Source organism: Erinaceus europaeus, chromosome 6 (assembly GCF_950295315.1).
Source record: "Erinaceus europaeus chromosome 6, mEriEur2.1, whole genome shotgun sequence".
In the NCBI taxonomy this organism is placed as follows: Eukaryota; Metazoa; Chordata; class Mammalia; order Eulipotyphla; family Erinaceidae; genus Erinaceus; species Erinaceus europaeus.
The window spans coordinates 15,431,322-15,444,126 of NC_080167.1; the positions used below are offsets into that span (position 1 = coordinate 15,431,322).

General features: G+C 45.9%; 1 protein-coding gene across 1 annotated transcript in view; it reads left to right on the forward strand.

Annotated features, from left to right (window-relative positions):
• The window catches only part of CFAP251 (cilia and flagella associated protein 251), a 91,618-nt gene that overhangs the window by 4,211 nt on the left and 74,602 nt on the right, over positions 1-12,805 (forward strand). The window contains exons 4-6 of the mRNA XM_060192651.1: positions 6-231; positions 7,914-8,054; positions 11,005-11,114. Of these exons, the coding sequence (XP_060048634.1) occupies positions 6-231; positions 7,914-8,054; positions 11,005-11,114 (477 nt within the window). The remainder of the gene's footprint in view (positions 1-5; positions 232-7,913; positions 8,055-11,004; positions 11,115-12,805) is intronic.

Below are 12,805 nucleotides of genomic sequence, written 5' to 3' on the forward strand. Positions count from 1 at the left end.
AATAGTCCCCTTAGAAGGCAATCTTCAGATGAACTTGGAGACAGAAGTGACCTGATGCCCCTAGAAAAGCCAGGACAGGAAAAGAGAGGCTTGGGGCCTGAAAGAGGAGAAAACATTGCAGAAAGAGTGAAGAAGCTCTCGACAAAAAGAATGCCAAAGAGCTCACTGGTGTCCACCGCCAACGAGGACGCTCTGTTTCACAAAGATGACAGTGGCACAGTGTACCCCTTGGTAAGCCTGACATGCTTGCTCCATTTTCCCCAGGGCTTTAGAGTCTTGTGAAATGGGGGTTGGGGGAAGAAAAAAAAAAACCATAGGCTAAGAAACTTAGTTTTGTTTTGTTGGTTTTTTTGTATTTGCCAGAAATGAACCTGTGGCCTGTGTGATACCACCTCTGAACAGCCTCCCTGAGTCAAGTTTTCATTTTTTTTCTTAGAGGGGGGGAGTGCATGAGAAGAGCAAAAGAGACAGAGAGGAGAGACACTACAGCACATCTGTGGAGCTCCCCCAGTGATGCCCATGGTGCTCCCATGAAGTTAGAGCTCAAACCCAGGGCCTCACACATGATAAGGTTTGTGTTCTACTGAGTGAGCTTGATCTTTTCAGTTTTCATACAGAATTCTGGCTGAATGCATGTGACAAAATATGAATGTGAACTTGGCATCTGGGTTCAATAGTGCTGTTCCACAGGCAGGAAATTCCAGACATGGTTTGTCTGTTGCATAGGATGCTGTTTTTTTTTTTGAGAAGGAGGAAGGGGAACTCCACATGCTCGTCTTCCCTCCCCCTTCCCTTCTTCCCCATCCTCTCTTGCCCTTCTCTGTTTTACCTCTCTGATGTTTAATCCCCAGTGCCCCCATCATTCCGTCCCCTGCCTTAACTGGCTCCTAGCTTCATAGCATAGGTTCTTATAAACTTCGCAGCCTCTTCAATCCATCCACTGCTAGGTGGATCAGAAAAGTGAAAGGCCTGGAAAAAGTGAGAACTGCTGTGAAAAGCAGCAAGTCTGCCTGCCGGCAGCCTTCCAGGACAACACCATCTGCACAGAATAAAAATATTACCATTTACCATGAGCAGGGTTGTTCCCCACCTCCCCTTCTCCCTCCATCTGCTACTTTCTGAAAATTGTTTGCTAGGATTCATCACCCCCTTCCCAACTTCCTCTCATACATATATTCTAGTCTTTTGAAGATTCACAAGGAATTGATGTATATGGAGTACTTAATGTCGTTCCTAACACACCATGAGCGTTGGCTTAGAGGTAACAAATAACTAGATGGTGACGATGATGATGATGAGATGAGAATGCCTAGTGAGAAATACATGGCTAACCACCTCCCCTCTGTAGAACGGCTGACTTTCAGCTGTGGAGTGAAATGTTAAAGCTGACTCGGTCTGAACTTTAGAGCCCATACCGTTTTGTCAGTTTAACCAACTAACAAGAAATCAAGTGTTCTCCCTCATGAGAGCAAGTGATGGCAGGTCTGAGTTCTATCCTGAAGCTCCTCCCTATGTTTGGGGCACCCCTCAACTGTGGGCTCACTGCAGAGGCAAGCTTCCTTGTGCCAATGTGTTCAGTTCTTGGATGCACCCTTTTTCTTCTCCCCTTCATTGCTTTTGTTAAGATGAATTAGACACGCTCTATAATGAATTGAAACAGCAGCAGATTCCTCCTCTTGTGCACGCCTCCTCCCCTTTCTCTTTCTCCAGACTGTGACTATGGTTACAGTGCACTGCAACTCCCTGATTTCCAGACCTTTGTCTGCATACACACATGCTGACTCCCTCCCCCCTGCTCTTTCTCTCTCTCTCTCTCTCTGTCAGTTATGCCTACTTGCACACATCCGTTTAATTGTTTTTTTTTTTTTTTTTGAGCCAGTGAGAATTCTGCATCTCTGCAAAATATCTTTCCACTTAACATGTCTTGGAGTGTACTTTATATCCACATGTAGATACGCTTCCCCATTTTAGATTTGACTATTCACTCTCTTGATGGCTATTTACTTTTTTTGAATTTATTTTTATTTATTTATTCCCTTTTGTTGCCCTTGTTGTTTTATTGTTGTAGTTATTATTGTTGTTGTCATTGTTGGATAGGACAGAGAGAAATGGAGAGAGGAGGGGAAGACAGAGAGGAGGAGAGAAAGATAGACACCTGCAGACCTGCTTCACCGCCTGTGAAGCGACTCCCCTGCAGGTGGGGAGCCGGGTTCGAACCGGGATCCTTATGCCGGTCCTTGTGCTTTGCGCCACCTGCGCTTAACCCGCTGCGCTACAGCCCAACTCCCTTAATCTATTTATTTTAATGAGAAATATAGAGGGAAAGCTACCTCTCCACTCTTATTATTATTATTGTTGTTGTTATTTAATATGGTACCGGGGCATGAACTCACATCTTTGATTTCACTGCTAATTATGATCTCTTGGGCCCAGTTTTTTTTAAAAAAATAATAAATGTAATTACAAGTAAATCCATAAACTGACCCGATGCATCAGAATAACTGTTCTTTAGGTAGTAATCAAAATTCTTTTTAAAATATTTATTTTGAGTAGAGACAAAAATCAGGAGGGAAGGAGGAGACAGTGAGAAAGAGGGACACCGCTTCCCCCTTGCAGGTGGGGACTGGGGGCTTGAACCCAGGTTTTTGCACACTGTAATGTGTGCACTGAACCAGGTGCACCACAAGCCAGCCCCCTGGGCCCAGTGTTTTCACTTTTTATTTAGAGAGAGGGAGAGAGAGAAACAAGAAGAGACATCACGGCACTATTCCACCACCCATGGAGGTCCTCCAGTAATGTCCACAGTTCTGATGTGGTACCAAGGCTCGAACTGAGGACCTTATGCATGGTGAAGTACACATGGGAGCTGTTTCTTGATCCCAGGGATGCTTTCTTTTGATGATCAACTTGTTCAAATAAATTTCTATGATATATAAAATGCTTCATAGGGTCAGCAAGTTTCTAAATTAAATTGGCTCTTACAAACCAGCCCGAGAGACCAGGAGATCACTCAGTGGTTAGAGTACATACCTTACTGTGAGTGAGAACTTGGCTTCTATCCTCAGCACCACATGGACAACACCATGGACAACACCTCGGAAACTGCATGTGTTGTGGGGTGGTGCTTTGGTGTTTTTCTTCCTGTGTCTGTCTCTTCCTCTTCATTTCCCTCTAAGTGCATTAAAAAAAATTAGGCCAGGCAGGCTGCTTGGCAGTGTTGCACATATACACAACTCTTAGTCCATTCCTCAGTGCTGTATATAAAAAAAGAACATCCAAATATTAAATAGTTCTGTTCCTAGAAGTTGCAGCTTGAGACAATTATGATTCTGTAATTCTACTACTCACACCCACACAACAAAAGACCTAAATATAAATTTCAGGGTATGAACAGATGGAAACGAGAGAAAGGGAATGCAGACTGTAGGAGAGAGAAACTGGCCACATTGCCTTTTGTTTGTCCTGGGACTAACGCACGGTACAGCCACTTACCCATACAGGTATTGTTTAAAGATAGGAAAAGAAACCCAATGCTGGGGAATGAAACCTGAGGGTGGTGGTCATGTCAAGCATGCAAGTCCTGTGCTCTGCTGCTGAATATCTCCCTAGCAGTGCTATCGTTTCTGTTTCATTATATGCTTTTAAATTGTTTTGCTTTTTGTTTTTGTCATTTCTTTCTCTTTCTTTCTTTCTTTTTTTTTTTAAGAGACAGAGTAAGAAACCACAGTACTGAAGTTTTCCTCAGTGTAGTGGGAGCTGGGCTCAAATCTGGGTCATGTATATGGCAAAGCAGCATGATGTCCCACTGAGCTATTTCCTAGACGCTTATGATCTTCTATTACATGTGAGACAGAGAGTTATACACACACACACACACACACACACACACACACACACACACGCCAAAACAGCACTCCAGTATATGTGGTACAGAAGTTCAAACCAGGAGCCTCAGATGTGCAAGTCCAATGTTCTACCATTTAAGTCCTTTCCCCAGCCACACTTTTTTTTTTTTGTCATCACTGGGGCTTCACCCTTCTAAGCTGACTTTCGATAGACAGAGACAAGAGATACAGAGAGACAGAGATAATAAATAAAGAGACAGAAAAAGACACCATAGCACGGAAACTTTACTCTGTGGTATGGCCAGGTCTGAACGTATGCCATACCCACAGCAAGGCAAGTGTACATTAAATGAGATTTTTTTTTTCTTTTACTAGAGCACTGCTCAGCTCTTATGGTGGTAGTTCAAGGCATTGAAACTGGGCCCTTGAAACCTCAGGCACGAGAGTTTCTTTGTATAACCATTATGCTATCTACTCCTTTTAAGATTTATTATTTATTTTTATTTATTTATTTATTTTAAGAAAGGATAAATTAACAAAGCCATAGGGTAGGAGGGGTACAACTCCACACAATTCCCACCACCCAATCTCCATATCCCACCCCCTCCTCTGATAGCTTTCCCACTCTCTGTCCCTCTGGGAGCATGGACCCAGGGTCATTGTGGGTTGTAGAAGGTGAAAGGTCTGGCTTCTGTAATTGCTTCCCTGCTGAACGTGGGCATTGACTGGTCGGTCCATACTCCCAGTCTGCCTCTCTCTTTCCCTAGTGGGGTGGGTCTTTGGGGAAGTGGAGCTCCAGGACACATTGGTGGGGTCTTCAGTCCAGGGAAGCCTGGCCGGCATCCTGATGACATCTGGAACCTGGTGACTGAAAAGAGAGTTAACATACAAAGCCAAACAAATTGTTGAGCAATCATGGACCCAAAGCTTGGAATAGTGGAGAGGAAGTGTTAGGGGGGTACTCACTGCAAACTATAGTGTACTTCTGCTTTCAGGTATATATTTTTTGCAATAGTTTACGGATACGTGTGAACATATGCTCTCTCTCACAGAAACTGGTGTATATCTAGGTTTTGGGACTTTGTTAGAAAGTGAACCACCTGAGATGGAATTAGAGTATACTATGAAAGGAAAGGTCTCACCCGAGTAATAAAGCTGAAGGGTTGTCATTCCACATGTGAAGTCTCTGGACACAGACTGAAGTGAAGCATGTTGAGGTGGCAATCGTTGCGTTGGTTAGGTTGTGATCGGCAGATGCGATATTATTTGATATGGATTGGGAGAGGCATACGGGAAAGTGGGCCCTATCCAAGGGTTCCAGGACTGGGGGAAGTAGAAGCTCTATAGTGGAGATGTGAGGTTTCTGCTGTCTTAGGGTTCAAAAAGACAATCGATAGTTAATGCTATCATCACATTATTTGGTAACTGGGTTAACTTTGCAAAGTCCTTTTGTTACGGTTTGCTGTACAGTACCCAGTATCTTGTATATAGCTGTGCTATTGGTTGCTTCTGATCTACTTGGTCTAGGCTTTTGAGAGAGTCCGCATATCAAATACACAGCCTATATATTAAAAAGATTCAGTCTGTGTTTTAAAAAACTTTGAGACGTACAATTAATTTTCCCCCTCTCATATTAATTAACTAGTGATTTATATGACTACATTTTAGTAGGAGTGTACATAAACACCATTCCCACCACCAAAAGACTGTGACCCACCCCTCCCACCCACTCCCACCCCCCCACTGGCCCAGGAAGCTGCATGTCTACCCCTCACCACAGGGTTTTTACTTTGGTGCCCTACTTACAATTTGGTCAGGTCCTGCTTTTAGTTTCCCTTTCAGATGTTCTTACTCAACTTCTGTTGATGAGTGGGATCATCCCATACTCATCTTTATCTTTCTGACTTAGCTCACTTAACATAATTCCTTCTAGCTCTGTCCAAGATGGGTCAGAGAAGGTGGGTTCATTGTTCTTGATAACTGCATAGTATTCCATTGTGTATATATACCACAGCTTTCTCAGCCACTCATCTGTTGTTGGGCACCTGGGTTGCTTCCAGGTTTTAGCTATTATGAATTATGCTGCTATGAACATAGGAGTACACACCTCTTTTTGGTTGGGTGTTATGGAGTCCTTGGGGTATAACCCCAGGAGAGGAATTACTGGATCATATGGAAGGTCCATGTCTAGCCTTCTGAGAGTTTTCCAGACTGCTCTCCATAGAGGCTGTACCAATTTACATTCCCACCAGCAATGTAAAAGGGTTCCTCTGTCCCCACAACCTCTCCAGCATTTGTTGCTGCTGTAAGATTTATTATTATTTTTTAAGATTTATTATTTTTTTTCTTCTTTACCAGAGCACTGCTAAGCTTAAACTTATTGTGGTGCAGGGGATTGAACATAGGACTCTGGAGCCTCTGGCATGAAAATATCTTTGCATAACCCTTATGCTATCTACTTCCTTAATTTATTAGTGATAGAGAAGAAAGAAGAAAGAATTAAAGCATCACTCTGGTATATGTGATACTGGGTGTTGAACTTGGGACCTTATTCTTTTTATTTTTTATTTTTTTTGCCTCCAGGGTTATCACTGGGTCTTGGTGCCTGTACTACAAATCCACTGCTCCTTGCTGCCATTTTTTCCCAGTTGTTGTTCAATAGGACAGACAAATTGAGGGGTGAAGGAGATAGAGGGGGAAAGAGAGGTAGACACCTGCAGACCTGCTTCACTGCTTATGAAGTGACCACTCTCCAGGTGGGGAGCTGGGGGCTCAGTTGGGATCCTTGCACTTTGTACTATGTGTGCTTAACCCAATGCACCACTGCCCAACTCCTAGGATCTTTTTTTTTTTTCCCTCCAGGGTTATTGCTGGCGCTCAGTACCTGCACCGTGAATCCACTGCTCCTGGAGGCCATTCCCCCCCCCCCCTTTTCGTTGCCCTTGTTGTGCTTATTATTGATGCCATTTGTTGTTGGCTAGGACAGAGAGAAATGGAGAGAGGAGGGGAAGACAGAGAAGGGGAGAGAAAGATAGACACCTGCAGACCTGCTTCACCGCTTGTGAAGCGACTCCCCAGCAGGTGGGGAGCCGGGGGCTTGAACCAGAATCCTTACACTGGTCCTTGTGCTTTTGTGCCATGTGCACTTAACCCACTGCACTACCGCCCGACCCCCGGAACTCGTACTTTTAAGTTTATTGCTCTAGCCACCTCCCAAGCTGCTATTTCATAACATTGGTCAAGGTGCTCCTACCTCCAGATTCATACTTTAAAAAGTATGCTGCCCATTTGTCTTTTTCGTACATTCACAGAGCTGTTCAGCCATGGCCACTTTCTAATTCTAGAGCTCCTTAGAACCCCCAGAATAGGAGCAAGGTGATGGTATACCTAGTTAAGCACACTTATTACAGTGTGCAAGGACCTGGGTTCAAGCCCCTGGTCCCCACCTGCAGGGGGAAAGCTTCACAAGTGGCGAAGCAGTGCTGCAGGTATCTGTCTTTTTCCCTCTCTCTATCCCCCCTCCCCTCTCAATTTCTTTCTGTCTCTATTCAATGGTAAATAAATACCCAAAATAAATCAGTATCATTAGTGGCCTAGGAGGTGGTGCACTGCATAAAGTACTAGATTTAGAAGCATGAGGTCCACAGTTTGATCCCCAGCATCACATGTGGCAGAGTGATGACCTGGTTCTCTCTCTCTCTCATAAATAAATAAATAAATAAATAAATAAATACATATATATATATTAATCTGTACCATTAAATTGTCATTTTCCATCCCAACACCCCCCAGCCCCTGGAAACCACTCATCTTCCTGTGTCTCTGGACTTGTCTGTTCTAGACTTGTGTAGATTGGCTCAGACAAGCTGTGGCCCTTTGTGTCTACCTCATCAGCTTAGCATCATGCTTACACGGGTCATCCACATGGCAGCATGCTCACAAGGACTTTCCCAAAGTGGCTTCTCTTCTTCAGGCTGTTGATGTGGAACCCCTCTTCAGGAACTTCTGGCACCCCAGCCCTGGCTTGGCATGCTCTCACAGCCTCTTGACTTTCCCTTTCCCTTCCAGAACATGACTTGGTCATTTGGATGGAACAGCTCCCTCCCTGTTTTCTACATTCGAGACAACACCCAGAGAGTTCTTCTGTACATCTGCGCCCACACTGTGGTCATCTATGACGTTTTCAGTAACAGTCAGCACCACCTTCAGGTATGTAAGCTTCTCTCACTGTAAGTATGGGAGGTTGTCTTCACTTGCACCTGCAATTTGTTTTTACTTCAGAAGCTACTTCATTCTGTCACTGTCACACTTTCCTGCCTCTTTTTTGAAGGACAGCAAATTCTGTCTTTTAGAGGCATTTTTTTTGGGAGGTTGGAGAGGGTCATGTTTTATTGCTCAGTATTTCTCTGATCCTGTAAAGAATCAATTGACAATAGCCGTCAATCCTAATCCTGTAGCAGCACACACCTAAAATATCTGTATTTGGTGGCTAGGAGTTCACTTGCCAGACAAACACACACTTTACTATGCACTAAGACTTAGGTTCAAGTCCCCAGCGCCACATGGGGCGCCATCACAACATGGGGACTGCTCCATGAACAGTGATGCAAGGCTGTTGTATCTTGTGTTTTCTCTCTGTGAAATCAAAATGAAAAGGAAAGTCTGCCAGGAGCAGTGGAATCATGCTTGTGTAGGGCTCTGGTGGGCAAAAAATAAAATCTTAATTTTTCTTTTGCCTCCGGGGTTATTGCTGGGGCTCGGTGCCTACACTATGAATCCACTGCTCCTGGAGGCCATTTTTCCCATTTTGTTGCCCTTGTTATTGTCGTTATTATTGTTGTCATTGATGCTGTTGTTGCTGGATAGGACAGAGAGAAATCAAGAGAGGAGACGAAACAAAGAGGGGAAGAGAAAGAGAGACACCTGCAGGCCTGCTTCACTGCCTGTGAAGCGACCACCCTATAGATGGGGAGCTGGGGGCTCGAACTGGGATCCTTATGCCAGTCCTTGAGCTTTGTGCCATGTGTGCGTAACTCGCTACACTACCGTCGGACCCCCATTAATTTTTCTTTCAGCCTGCACAGAACATATCTCCGTGGAAGTCTGGGGTAGCACAAAATGTAGACTTCAGTGGAGTCAGCCCAAATAAGCACTTATTTTTTCCAACATTTCAAATAGTTGTAAGCCTCACAAATACGCTGAGGGGTGTGTGTGTGTGTGTGTTATGGGAGTGGGGGGAAATACCCCCACTTTGCAGGAGAGGAAACTGAAACTCAGAGTGACTTACTGACTTGCCTGAGACTGCTCTAGTAAATGGGTGAGCAAAGCTGGGTCTCCCCACAGCACGGTCTTCCTCCTGGCCTGGTATTTCAAGCCCTTTTCCTTTTCATCACCAGCTTATCCACATGTCCCATTTTTTCTGTGTTTGACTTCCCACTAAACTAAGCTGGCAGGTAATTCCATGCTACCCTTTGGGGGGGGGGGATTGCTGCGATATGAGGGCGATCTGGCTGTGACATCTGTCACCCCATTGATCGCCAGGGTTGATTCAGCTGATCTAGCTGGCTAGGTGGGTGTCCCCTTCCTCCCTCACCATTCCGTGTGTGTCCCTCCCGAAGCTGTGCGCTCAGTCGAAGAGGACGGCCTTCCCCAAACAGAGACGGACAAGTCTTCCATCTTCAGTCGAGGGTGTACAGGCTCTTAATGGGGTGTGTGTGTGTGTGTGTGTGTGTGTGTGTGTGTGTGTGCGCGCGCTGTAATAGGAACATTTCTGAGTGATTTGTAGATAAAAACATCACAAAGGATTTCCAAAGAGCTTGTCAATACTCAGCCTGGTATCAGGGATCCAAGATGCTTGGTGCAACTCCAGGAACTCACTTCCTGGCATCTCAGAATTTTCTCTCTCTCGCTGTCTCTCCCTCTCCCTCTCCCTCTCCCTCTCCCTCTCCCTCTCCCTCTCCCTCTCCCTCTCCCTCTCCCTCTCCCTCCCCCTCCCCTCCCCCTCTCCCTCTCCCTCTCCCTCCCCCTCCCCTCCCCCTCTCCCTCCCCCTCTCCCTCCCCCTCTCCCTCCCCCTCCCCTCCCCCCTCCCTCCTCCTCCCCTCCCCCTCTCCCTCTCCCTCCCCTTCCCCCTCCCTCTCCCTCTCCCTCCCCCTCTTTCTTTCCTTCTTCCTCTCCGTCTTCCCCTCATTGAGCCTTCTTTCTTGGTGCTTAGGTGAGCACACCACTCAGGGCCACAGTAGTACCAGCACAGTAGAAAAGAGAGTTAGGCAGGCTGGATTGGGAGCTGTGAGGGGCAGAGTGGCAGCTGAGCTGGGACACAGGAGCCAGCAGGCAGGAATTCAGGCTCACAAGAGCTATGTGGCTGGGCATGACCTTGACCGTTCATTCCACTCACAGTATTTACCATAACTGCTGCATTTCAGATCTGGGTCTGTGGTTATGAACCAACCTGCTCCATGCCCTAGCCCCATGGAATGTACACAACAGTGGGTAGCCAGGCATGACTCTAGTGAACACATTCGTGTTAAGGACAAATTAGAACGAGTACTTGCAGGGAAAGGTGGCCATGCTTTAAGAAGCAAATCAAGGCTCAGAGGAGACTCGCCTAGAGTGGCTGGACCTCAAGGCTGAACCAAGCAGGGGTATCTCTGGGGAAGCAGGACTCAGAACTTGGGAGTTCAGGCCTAAGTGTGAGGCCCAGGAGGTTGGAGGCCTGTTGCCACAGAGTGAGCGAGAGGAGGGGAGGGATGAGGGCAAAAGGCTATCTCCTGCAGGCTATGCTGCTACCTCCTTTATGTTTCCAGAAGATTCCTCTGTCTTGTGGGAGACCAGTGGAGAGGCTTTTGTTCTAGCGCTGCTTTTGACCCCCAGTGAACGTAATTTAGGGAGGGGGAGGCTCTAGCTGTGGAGTCTAGAGGGCTAGGCTTGGAGTTGGTTACCTGCCCAGAACCTGAGGAAGCTGGGAAGAGTCCCCATGGGGAGAGTAGCTTAACCCTCAGGCCATTGCCAGGACTGGAACTTTCAGCCAGATGATTCTAGGAGCTCAGTCCTGGGGTTTGGCAGACAAACTTTCCAGCTGTTGTCAGAGCTTGGATGGCAAATCTGACACTTCAGATCACATTCTTTCCGCTTCAAATCATGTTCTTTCCACTTTTACAGGGCCATCCTAATGTCATCTCCTGCGTCTGTATCAGCGAGGACAGGCGGTGGGTCGCCACGGCTGACAGGGGGCCCGAATGCCTTATCATTATATGGGACTCCTTCACAGGGTAGGTGGGGTGCAGTCTCTCTCTTGAACTGTTGTGGAATGTCCATCTGCCAGTACAAAATACAACCAGAGAATGGGTACTGTGGGTCTAGGGGAGGGGAAGCCAGTGTGACGAAGCAGGGTAACAGTGAGGGTGCCAGGCAAGGCTGGGTGTCTTTTGCTTTGAGGCCTGGTGGAATAATGTTCCTTTAGTGAATTTCCCACTTATAATTCCTGTCTCCTCAAGCCCAGAAAGTGAGGTTGTTGGTGACCTAGAGAAGACTGTACTGAGGGAGGCTAACATACTAACCCAACTCACAGAAACTGCCCTTGCCAATGAGAAGCATTACTTTCACAGGGACCCAGATTCTTCATTGCTTGTTAGGTTTTCTAGATTATTTTACTTTCTAGATTATTCCTGACAGGTACCTGAAGAGTCCCTGTTCCTCTGTTCATGTTCATCCCGTGCTGATGCATTTTCAGTGGGTAGCTTTATTCTGTTCACCCTGCTATGGTGGGTGAGCCAGTGACAGGAGGTTGCTTGCTTGCTCGCTTGCTCTATCTCTCTCTCTCTTCCTCTCACCACTGGATTATTGCTAGACTCAGTGCTGGCACTGTGAATCCCACTTCTTGTGGCCACCCCCCCTTTTTTTTCCTTCTACTTTATTTGATAGGACTGAGAGAAATTGAGAGGGGAGAGGGAGATAGAAAGGAAGAGAGAAAGATAGACACTGGGGGAAGGGTGATGACACATGAGGTTGAGTGCACATATTAAAATGCTCAAGGAGCCAGGTTCAAGTCCCCAGTTCCCACCTGCAGGAGGGAAATTTCATGAGTGGTGAAGTAGTGTTGCAGATGTCTCTCCCTCTATATATCTCCCTTCCTCTGTCAAATAAAAATAATTTAAAAAATGAAGAAAAGAAAGAAAGGAAGAGAGAAAGAAAGAGTGGTCCAGGAGGTGGTGCAGTGGATAAAGCATTGGATTCTCAACCATGAGGTCCTGAGTTCGATCCCCGGCAGCACATGTGCCAGAGTGATGTCTGGTTCTTTCTCTCTCCTCCTAGCTTCCTCATTAATAAATAAATAAATAATTTTTTTTAAAAAAAGATAAACACCTGCAGACCTGCTTCACTACTTGTGAAGTGACCCCCCCCACCTGCAGGTGGGGAGCTGGGAACTCGAACCGGTATTCTTATGCTGGTCCTTGGCATTTTGTGCTGTCTGCTCTTAACCCGTTGTGCTACCTCCCAGCCCTCAATTTTAATTTTCTTAATCTATTTCTTTTTTTTCACTTAAAATTTTTTTATATTTATTTATTCCCTTTTGTTGTCCTTGTTTTATTGTTGTAGTTATTGTTGTTGTTATTGATATCATTGTTGTTGGATAGGACAGAGAGAAATGGAGAGGGGGAGAGAAAGACAGACACCTGCTTCACCACTTCTGAAGTGACCCCCCCCTGCAGGTGGGGAGCCGGGGACTTGAACCGGGATTCTTATGCCTTTCCTTGTGTTTTGCGCCACATGTGCTTGACCCACTGTGCTACTGCCTGACTTCCTAATCTATTTCTTTAGATAGTGACAGGCAGAGAGAGAGAGAGAGAATGGAGGCCACTATTCCAAAACTTCTTTCTATATGATGGTAACCAGGCTTAAACCTGGCCATGCACATGGAAACAATGAGCTATTTCTTCAGATATCTATATCTATCTATCTA